The sequence below is a fragment of the Haemorhous mexicanus genome, chromosome 4 (assembly GCF_027477595.1).
Source record: "Haemorhous mexicanus isolate bHaeMex1 chromosome 4, bHaeMex1.pri, whole genome shotgun sequence".
NCBI classification, from domain to species: Eukaryota; Metazoa; Chordata; class Aves; order Passeriformes; family Fringillidae; genus Haemorhous; species Haemorhous mexicanus.
Window position 1 is genome coordinate 54,437,432 of NC_082344.1, and position 10,338 is coordinate 54,447,769.

The 10,338-nt window shown below is 38.4% G+C and overlaps 1 protein-coding gene across 3 annotated transcripts in view; it reads left to right on the plus strand.

Moving 5' to 3' along the window:
• The window catches only part of SMIM14 (small integral membrane protein 14), a 38,156-nt gene extending 33,921 nt beyond the window's left edge, over positions 1-4,235 (plus strand). For all 3 annotated transcript variants that reach the window (XM_059844968.1, XM_059844969.1, XM_059844970.1), the window contains exons 4-5: positions 406-554; positions 1,100-4,235. In XM_059844968.1, coding sequence (XP_059700951.1) covers positions 406-554; positions 1,100-1,132 — 182 coding nt within the window. In that variant the 3' untranslated portion in view covers positions 1,133-4,235. The remainder of the gene's footprint in view (positions 1-405; positions 555-1,099) is intronic.
• The last annotated feature ends 6,103 nt before the right edge of the window (positions 4,236-10,338 follow it).

Consider the following 10,338-nt stretch of genomic DNA (forward strand, 5'->3'; position numbering starts at 1 on the left):
AGTTTAGTCTTAATGTTTTATTTGTTTGAGGCAAAAAAAAACAAAGACCAACATACATATGGGGCTTTTCCTACATGAATATATTCTGCATCAAATTTAATTTCTTAAATGTGAAGAGCGTGTGTAACATCTCCAGTTACTAGGAGCTAATATGAATTAAAAAATATTCATGATAATTCTAAGAGTACCAGTGAAATATTATGAAATAGATTATTCTCTTTTCAGATGGGTAAGAAATGTGATAAAATACAGTATTACTGTCTCAAAGCCAAAATGAGGTACTAATCAGAACACTCTATTAAAAAATATTTCAGGGATTTTTTCCTGAGATTGCATTTTTGGTTTCACTTGGGGAAAAGAACTCTGATGTTACTCGGTTATAACTTCACTTTTCCTTGTCTGTAGTGCCAGGACCAAACTCCTCCAGTGACAATGGCATCAGCTTTGCCATGATAATGATGGCCTGGGTGGTGATTGCACTTGTTTTGTTCTTACTGAGACCTAGTAACCTAAGAGGATCAAATACAGTCGGAAAGCCAACCAGCCAACACAATGTAAGTGCATCTTCAAGCAGGGAGATTCTGTGATAGCTTAAATCTATTTTGGTTTAATACACACTGTCTCAAAGTAATTTTTTTCCCATTTTTTTCACTTTATTTTCCTGGAACCCCATTAAAAATTAAAACGAGTTAGACCAAAGTGAAAGGAATCGTGAAGGCTAAGTGTGGGATGGAGCAGGTGCAGTGTCCTCTGGACACTGTCTGTGCCTCGATGAAACTGCCTCCTGCCTTCTTAGGTGAAAGGGGTCAAGCACAGCTTTAAGAGAAGTCAGTGAACAAAATTACAGCATGATACTTGGATAAGGGTGATCTTTGTCCGAGATGTGGAATCATGGAAAAATCTCAGTTAATACAGGGAAAAAGTATAGTTTTATGATCTCATCTTCTCTAATTATATTAAGAGATATTGTAAAACCATGAAAGAAAATACAATGTAACGCTTCTGAGTTCTTCTCCTGCTGTATTGTCCTCTGTGAAACACTGTGTCTAATTCTGTACCTGCCTTTTTTTTTTTCCCTTTCCTCCTTTCTTCTCCCAAGGGACAAGAACCACCAGCACCACCAGTGGACTAGAGCATTCAGTATTGGAAAAGTTCAGCAGCTAAAACCTTGCACGACCAAATGAACGAAGTGACCAGATTACTCCTAACCCCCACTCAATATGGTTTTCTTTTCTCATTTATATAGAGCAGAGTTATCACTCAGCAGTAATCTTCATGAACTGCTTTTAGCGACTTCAATTTAAAGTTAATTTTTGCTTTGTATATTATTACAATTCCTATAAGATTGTAATTTGAATAATGGTAAGGCATTGCAGGGGTTTTTTGGTTGTTACTGTGGACATTCCACTTAATCTCTTTCTGTTACAGTGATCCTAATTTCTTTGATGTGATTTCTGATATGCATTGAAAGAAAAAGAAAATTCCAGTTCACCTATAAGAATGGAAGGTTACTGACCTTTCACCAGATTAATTTATATTTCTTCTCCAGTATGCTTTTGAGAGTTATATTATAGTTGGAAGTACTTAGTTATGTGCTGAAAAATAGAAATTGTTTTATATTTGCCCTGGTTTCAGAGCAGCTTTTATTCTGGTCTTTGGACCACTAACACAGTTTTCAGGGTTGCTGGCAAAAGCATGGATTGTCCACTAGAATTATACTGTGTGTGGGCACATGTAAATGAACATGACAATTGCCACTGTCAAAGTTTTGATCTATATATTGGGAACTTTACACAAAAGATTATACCCCCAAAAAAGTTAATTCAGCCATTTTCATTAATAAATTTTATGTCTTATTCAAGATGTTGTGAAAAAACATACTCTAAGCCCAGGCGTGTTTACTTACAGACTTTATCAAAAGAGAAATTTAGTAAGAAGAACTTGGTAGAATTTTCTGTCCTGGCATAGTCTTTTCATAATTGGTACCTTAACAAGTTTTTAGCCATGATGTAATAGATATTGGACAGGATGAAATCATACCAAGAAGTTATCATGGTTACCAACTTTTGGTATACAACATGTACTGGATTATTCAGGTTTTTTCACCTGTGTGTTATCAGCAATTCTTAACATTTCATCTTTATCTACTAGTTGTAATTGTAGAATAACAAACTTGCAGGTGACTACATACGGCATGTCTCTTCCCTCTAATAAATGTGTGTATGTGTGGTATGTTTAAGTGTGTGTATGTGTGGCTGTGCACACACCTGTGCACATCTCCCATCATGGCAAATGGGAATGACTTTTTTTATGTACATTAATTTAAGAACATTTTAATGATGTACAGAAAAGCAACACTGTATATTTTTCTTGTTCAATTTGAAAAAGTGATCAGAATAATGTAAAGAACATTTTTATGTTACCAACATAAAACTTCTTTCCTTAAAGGTCAGTAGAACAGACATATGGGAATTCTAAGCCTTACTCTACAAACCTTTATTTCATGAAAACTTTAGTTATGGAGCTGAAGGAACTAACTGTTAAATTTCAAAAAGGTTTGTATTAACAGGCTCTAACAAAAATCTCACATCAGATCCCATGGTTGACAGATGCAGGGTTTTGCTCTTCAGGGTAAAGGGTGAGCCAGCTAAGCCTCCTTGTAAAGGTACAGTGTAGACCTGAAGAAGGGCTTCTGTAATTTGATGTAATTGACCTTTGAATTTCTATGGAATACTGTGCTCCCAAGCACAGGAGCATGTTTAAAAAAAAAAAAAGAAAGAAAAAAGAAGAAGATTGGGCCAGATGATCTCAGTGACATCAGTGCAGTGCCATGTAAAGCAATGAAACTGCAGGAAAGAAGCTGAGAGAATTTGTCCCATTGTGTCTAATAATGTACAGGCCACAAACACTGTGTAAAGATGTCACTGGGACAAGCACTCTGCCAGTGCTTACTTTTTGCCTTCCGTGTACATTTGTTTGGGATGCTGTTCAGAATAAATAATACAGCATCATTTTGTTGAACCCACAAGGAAACCTATATAATCTCCCACACTGACCTTTTTTCTCCAAGAATTTTTGGCCAGAATTCTTCACTATTGGAGGCATAAAACAAGCTTCTGGTTGATTAAAAAGCCAACTGAAACAGGCTTCTATTCAGAGCACTACTCCTTATCCTGTTGGGAGTTGGTGAGATTTACAGGAGATGCTCCTCACTTCTGAGGATCAGTCTCACTTAAATGTCTGTTTATGTATTTATAAAACTTACGACATGCACCCATCTCTAAGAGTCTTGGCAAATGAACTTTTTGTTCAGAGGAATGTTGTGGTTTACCTTTAAATGAAATGTCTTTCCTTGAAATTCCTCTAATTGTCCCAGTGATTTTATACATGTATGCTTTCCTCATGTAAATTGCTATTTTAAATTTTCTATGTAAAAGAAAAAGAACATTGGAAATATTTTATTGTAAAATGTTTTACTAAAGAGCTAGGCCACTATCCCACATCAAAATGTATGGCTTTTAAATTCAGATACTCTCTCCAAGATATAAAATTCAGATCAGCACTCTTAATTAAAATAAAAGTAAGTAACCATAAGACTGTATTTTGCCACTCTTATTTGTGTTAAATAGTGCCTTACTCATCATGTAGTTGCACTCAAGTTTGTGGAACTACTCTGAGATAATGTACTAGTAGCAGCTTTAGTAAGGGTGGCAGAAATCTGGCCTTTAGTGGTGTAATTTGTGATTAAATAATTGTATCATGGTTACAGATGTTTATGGTAAATTTTGGGAAGAGATTAGTGGTATGCAAAGCTCCAGGGTATGATCAGTTCTGTAATGATGGTTTTAAGCTTGGTTAGTCAGAGGTGCAAGTTGAAGCAGCTTGGAAAATATGGAGGGAAATTTACAATTATACCTTAACTTTGTTAAAACAATAGTATTTTTAGAGTCTGCTTAACACAATTACTATACTCTGAAATGAGAAATCATATGTATTCATGCACTGTCTGCAGATCACTTAGCCTTGTAATATTAATGATTGAAAAAGGAAGAGTGAAGATGTCATACACTTAATGTAAATCGGTGGTTTAAAATATCTGAATTATGCCAAACAAAAAATCGTCTGTGCCATTTGCAGTTTCCTAGTAACTTTTACTGAGTACTTGGATTGGGATAAAGGGCTTGTACTATGCACTTTTTATTGACTTAACAAAATAAATAGCAATCATTAGTAAACTTTTGTCTTTGTCTTTCAGTTTTTATATAAGATATAGGGATGTACCAACCTATCAATTTCTAAGGTAATTTGAAATCATCTAAAAATAAGAGTCCGTAAAAGTAGTGTGTCACCTGTGTAACTTCTAAAACATAAATTTTAACCTTTCTAATGGACGCTTGTCTACTGTATGTATCTCAAGCAAGTCAGAACAAATAAAAAGCAGTTTCCAAGGTTTAAGATACTTTGATGACTAACATGGATACCTCTGCCTTTTGCTCTTTGAAGTAGTTATGCAACCTAGGAAGTTAGAAATAATACAGGAAGAAAAGTAATGACAAATATGCTGATTGCGTTACTTTGTTTTAGATCAAATCCTACTACTTTGGGATTGCAATCTGTTTTCCAGCTCTAGATCTTGGCAGTGTTGGACCCAGAGCTGCTTTGAGGAAGGAAGGTGCTGCAATGGCTCCAAGGCAGTGCGTAGGAGCAGTAGAGACCTGCTGCTTCCTCACTGTTCCCATGAAGTGCAGCACTCTTCTCTGGAAGCAGAGCACAAAATTCTGAGAACTGCCTCAACAGCAACTCAGATCCCTCGTTAAAGATTCCTGTGCTAATCTGAGGAAGAAAAGGAGAACCAGGGGAGCATTAGGGTTTAAAATAATGTATAGCTATCCAGAGATAGTGGCAATAAATACCAGAGAATCAGAAACAAAATCAGAATAATATAATAACAACAACAACAACAAGTAACAAATGTTTTAGGCATTTGAGTCAATCTAAACAGTACAAGATCTTACACAAATATCAATAATGTCTGCTCATCAAAATTTACCCTTTTACTCAAATATGATATTATAAATAACCCCTGAAACTAAAGCTAAACTTTTAAGTAAACTTGCTAAAACGTTTGCCAAGGATGCAGATGCCTATATGGAAAAGTGATGCCGAAAGAAAATTGCCACAAATCTAAATTTACATTGTTGAATAGGTCTGTACAAGGCCTAGCTGTTCAAGATCACCAGTAATTTGAAATTACTCTGCCCCACAGCCTGAAAAAAAATTACCCTATTTAGGATGTTTGGGGAAAATACACCAAATCATTGCAGCAAAATACCCCATTAGGTGAATTCCTTGCAAAAATTGACTACTTGCATCCTTTTCTCCTTTTCTTTATTTCTCCAGTACCAGCCAGTGGCCTACAGTGCTATTCACTGCAGAGATCTGCACCTTGGTGTGGGGGAAGAAGCAGAATATTCCATGCTGAACCACATCCTCACTTGTAAAACAACACAACTCTTACCAACTTCCAGGCAACATCAGCTGAAGATTTTATTTTTCATATAAGAAAAGTAACTGAAGACTTGTATCAAAATTGCCAACTCCCATAGCAGACACTTTTTAGTTAAATATAATAGCTAGAAGAATCTGGCTTCCACACTACCTTTTTAACATCTGCAGGTCAGAGCACTGGCCAGAGGGGGTGTCTGAAACAAATGTGCTTCAATATTTGGCAATATGTATTAATTCACCCTATATACAGGTTTCACTCTTCTTGCCTTTTTGGAAAGTGTTACTTTAAAATACTTACTGAAAAAAAAAGCAGTAATTTATAATCAAAGAGCACATGTAACAAGGTTTAAGAAAACAGTCCTTTGCATTTATAGGTTTTGTTGTTACTCTTCCAAGCTATAAATGATGAAACAGAGGAATAATTTTTGTGACTATGTAGTTTTCAGACTTATAACTGGTTTAAAATTAATTTGTTCTGCTGCAAAAACTGTCCTTAAAATCTGGAGATGAGAAAATATGTTTCCTTTAGCAGACCAGTGAGAAACCCCACCACTGTACAACATTCAGAATGTCACAGGCATTGGTTCAATATAAAAAGCAAATTTTGAAAAAGGTGTTCAGTTTAGGGCAGAACTTGAAATGATAAATGATGAAATGAAAATGATTAGCAAGAAAACAACCCAAAGAAGCCTCCACAGGACTGGCTACACCAAACACTGCAGGTAATGTGTCAAAATCTGCTTTCTTGTCATGATGAATAAAAATTGGGTTTCTTCAACTCTCTTAGTGATTTCATGCAGTCTTGTTTGAAATAGAAAATCCAAATAATCATTCTTCCCTTCATCAAATATTAGCTTGCAATTTGAATTACAAATGCGTCTTGCCTCTGGCACTCCCCCCTCTTGTATTGTGTTGGGCTTCACTATGTAAGGGGAAGAGATTAAGCCAAATTAGCTTTTCACTATACTGTGAGGGTAGATCAAATCTTCACCTTATTTTATGCAAACAACTGTTATGGCAATGGGACAGCTCAGCTGAGTAAAACCCTTTAAAGAAGGGATGCTGCAGGACTATTTCTCTCCAGTGGGGCAGTGATGAAAAGCAGTGCCTTCTCCAGCTGCTCCTATGTTGCATTAGTTTCAGCATTTAATGTTTCCTGACTGTTCTGGTGAGATGGCTGTTAGCCTGAAATGGCTCTCCTGGTGGTACCCCATGTTCAGAAAAGCAAAGCTGCTGCCCACAGCACTGCTTCTGCAGGAGCAGCTTTGATGTCTGGCATGAAGTGTATGGTTTCCAGAAAAACATCAGAAGAGAATGAAAAAAAAGAGGCACTTAGAAAACAACAGAGAGGCCACCGAACGTAATCATGCCTGGAAGGAAGTGTGAATAATTGTATATTGAGAGCTTTAAATAATGTAATTAGAGGAAGGTTATGTACTGGGAGACAAATGTTGTGCAGTTACTTAAAGAATGGGGTTTGACAAGATATTTTCATTAGAGTTCTCAGAGTGCCCTTCCTCCAGCTTTCCAAAGTTTTAATTCTGCATGGCTTTGGGGTTTTATTTACACGGCAATATTGTACATGAGACCTGTTGAGGTTGTTGTCCAGATGTTCCAAGCCATATGCAAACAGGCATGTTGAACCTGACCAGAAGTTCACTGCACTTTGCAACACATTTTGGCAGTAATTGCAGTTTGAGGGGCTGGTTGTCACCAACAAAGAAAATACTGTATTAGATTAATCATAAGATGTTTAGGCAAATTGTCAGGTTTTTCAGCAATGTCATAGTTCTGGTGAACCAGAGAGGTGGAGATGAGGAGAGAGTGTAAGTAGGCACAGGCACAAAATATCTCTTGTAGCAAGACAATGTTGGCTCTGAGCACATGCAGTGCTCAGATTCTCGTGTGCCTGTGTTCAAAAACGGTGTATGGCTGCTTTGTGCAGCTGTTGGAGCCTTTTCAACACGCATGTCCAGTCCCATATGTCCTGATTAATCTCTTTAGCTGCATCTCCCTCCTTCCTCTTCACATTATAAAATAGAAGGCATGGATTCAATACTGATCCAACTGGTCTTCAGGGCACTTTTGTGCCTCAGCCTGGGACTGTTGCCGAGCACCTCGGATTTACCAGTTACAGGTGTGGTTGCCTCCCAGTCGTGCTTTGTCAAAAGTTAAAGAAAGGCTTGACAGACAATGGTGGCTGTTGAATCTGTGTCAGATGTTAATGTCAGAAACAGATTACACAAACTCACCTGCCCTTAGTTAATGATCAGCTAAATCTGGTTGGCAATCAGTCTGACATTAAACAATAACCAGACAGGTTTCAAGTCTTTATTATCAATGGTTCTTTGCTGGCTTTTCCTCCCACCTCCAGCATCAGGATGCCAGCCAGGAGATTATGCAGTCATGAACTCGCTGGCTCTTTGTCTTCCCTCTCCTTCCCCTCATCCCCCAAATCCTTCAGAAATCATTATTTTTCCCTTGCATAATGGAACAGCTTGTACATGGGAGGTGAAAAGTGGCCCCTCCACCCACCTTTGGAATTCAGATCACTCTTCCCTCAGTGGTTTCTGGAAAGGCCTCAAACCCACTCGCCAGTATGCTGGAAGAGGGATTCACCTGACCTAGTTAATTGCCAATGCTAAAGAAAAAAATACACCTGAAATCCCTTTCCGCCTGTTACTTAGTTTACTTATCATGCACTGCAAAAGTATTCACAGTCTACACTGAGCCTTCAAAAAAACAGAGCAGAATTCACAACTTTTATTTTAAAAAATGGCCAGCAGTGAACCAGCCTCATCTGCTTTGCAGCAGCCTTACATAACCTTTCTTGCCTTGCATGCTGTTGCAAAGAATTCTACATCCTGGTAAATGATGGCTCTGCCTCAATGGAAAAACCAAGAAGATCCCATCCAATAACTCACATTTTTTTCTATAAGAAGAGGGGAGACCCAAACTTCACACCATTTATTTGCAATGCCTTTGAGCCGTGCATTTTTTAATCTGCCCGCAGTGCCCTTACCACCAGAATGCAGGCCATAGGGAAACAAAAGCAGCCCTCTTCATCCTTTCACAGAATCATTTAGCCTGGGAAAGCCCTCCAAGATCATGCAGTCCAGCCTTTCAGGTTAATTTGTGCTGTTTGCAAGAGGAAATGCAGGATCAGGCAGGGGTGTGACTGTCTATTAGTGAAGGTCCTTTACTTCGAGAAAAGGGACTGGGGTCCATTGCCTGCTCTTCAGACATTGGAAACAGCTCTCAAATAAGAGACAACAACCCAGACCTTTCTCCTCCATGGAAAGGGCCATGATTACCAGATACAAAAAAAATATCCCTTTTGAAGCTCCTTGGCAAGTAGCATAGATGCAGGTGGAGTGTTAGATCCATGTGTTTCTTTATAAACCTCAGGACACAGCCCTCTCCTTAGGTAAGTATGCCTGAACCCCCCCAGCCAAGGAAGGCTCTGAAGCTCTTGCCCTCCTTCTTAGCAAACTCAGTAATTGGGAGGTATTAGCTGACTCTAGCGAGCTACTAACTACCCACACATACACCAGCAGGCAGAGGGATGTCCTTCTCACACACACCTGGCCTTGTACCCTGCGTGTTTCTAGGAAATCCACTCCTTGTGTGCCAGGCATGCACAAAGCACACTTACCAAAGCCCTCAGCAGGCCACTCAAAGGACCTGAGGTGGTTTTGGCTGTGGCTGGTACAGAGGGACCAGATAACATTCTTGCAGTTCAAATGTATGCATTCATGGCTATTCTGAGACCTAAGGAGATAGATGGAGGTTCTAAGAGGATGGTCTAGGTGAGACTGATTTCTGAGTCACTCACTGAGTTTCTATTTGCTTTGCTTAGGTTTCTCTGGGGAAAAAACAAAAACAACAACAACAACAACAACACAAAAAGAAAAACCCAAAACCTAGATGTGTTTAAAACTGAGACATCTGTGCCAGTAAGCAATGGGAAAAGGTATGACTTGTTTTTACTTCAGAATAAACACAGTGAACTCTGTGCCTTTGCCAGGCGGTTCATTGACTAACCATGCTGAATGTGCCAGGATCCTGCACTGACTGCAAACCTCAGTAGGCTCTTTCAGTAGAAACACACATATTTTACAGGCATTTCTAAAGGACCTGGGATTACAGTATGTACTCAAATAGGTAGAGATTCCTCTAGGGAAGGACCAGATCCTCCAAAGTAGTAATGGGATAAAACAGAAATAATAATTCAACTTTTTAAAATATATTTTAAGAGCTATGGATGAAAATGCCACGTAAGAACAAGGCAATTCTTCAGTCACTTTGATAAGAACACGCACGTATTATCCACCTAGACTGGCAACACTTAACATTGAAATTGTAATCTGCTTAAAGTCTAAGTCAAAATGCAGATGGAGCAAAATCCCACACCCAGCTTCTAGGAGAGGCAGTGTGAGCTTAAATGCACTGGAGAAGAAAAGATATCAGGTTTCTCACAATCTTTCTGCTCCCAAAGTCACATGTAGTATATTAACACCATACCATGTTTAAAGGCAAGAACAGTATCTCAGACCTTTAATACTGTTAGGCAAGAGGTCCCTGGGAGTGCCCAGGTCACAAGAGTGCAAACGCGTTTTATTCCCTTTTTCTGGGCAAGTCACCAATGGACTTTAAAAGTTTAAACTTTAAACACTGAACTTTACTGTAACCTATCCACGTTTCCCTTCACTTTGTTGAGGCGGTGCTACGGTACACTAGAATGAACACCGCCTTCTTTACTTCTCAGTAACCATAGCTGAAGGACAAAAAATTATTCAACCACCACAATTAAGTTCTCTTACAAAAACA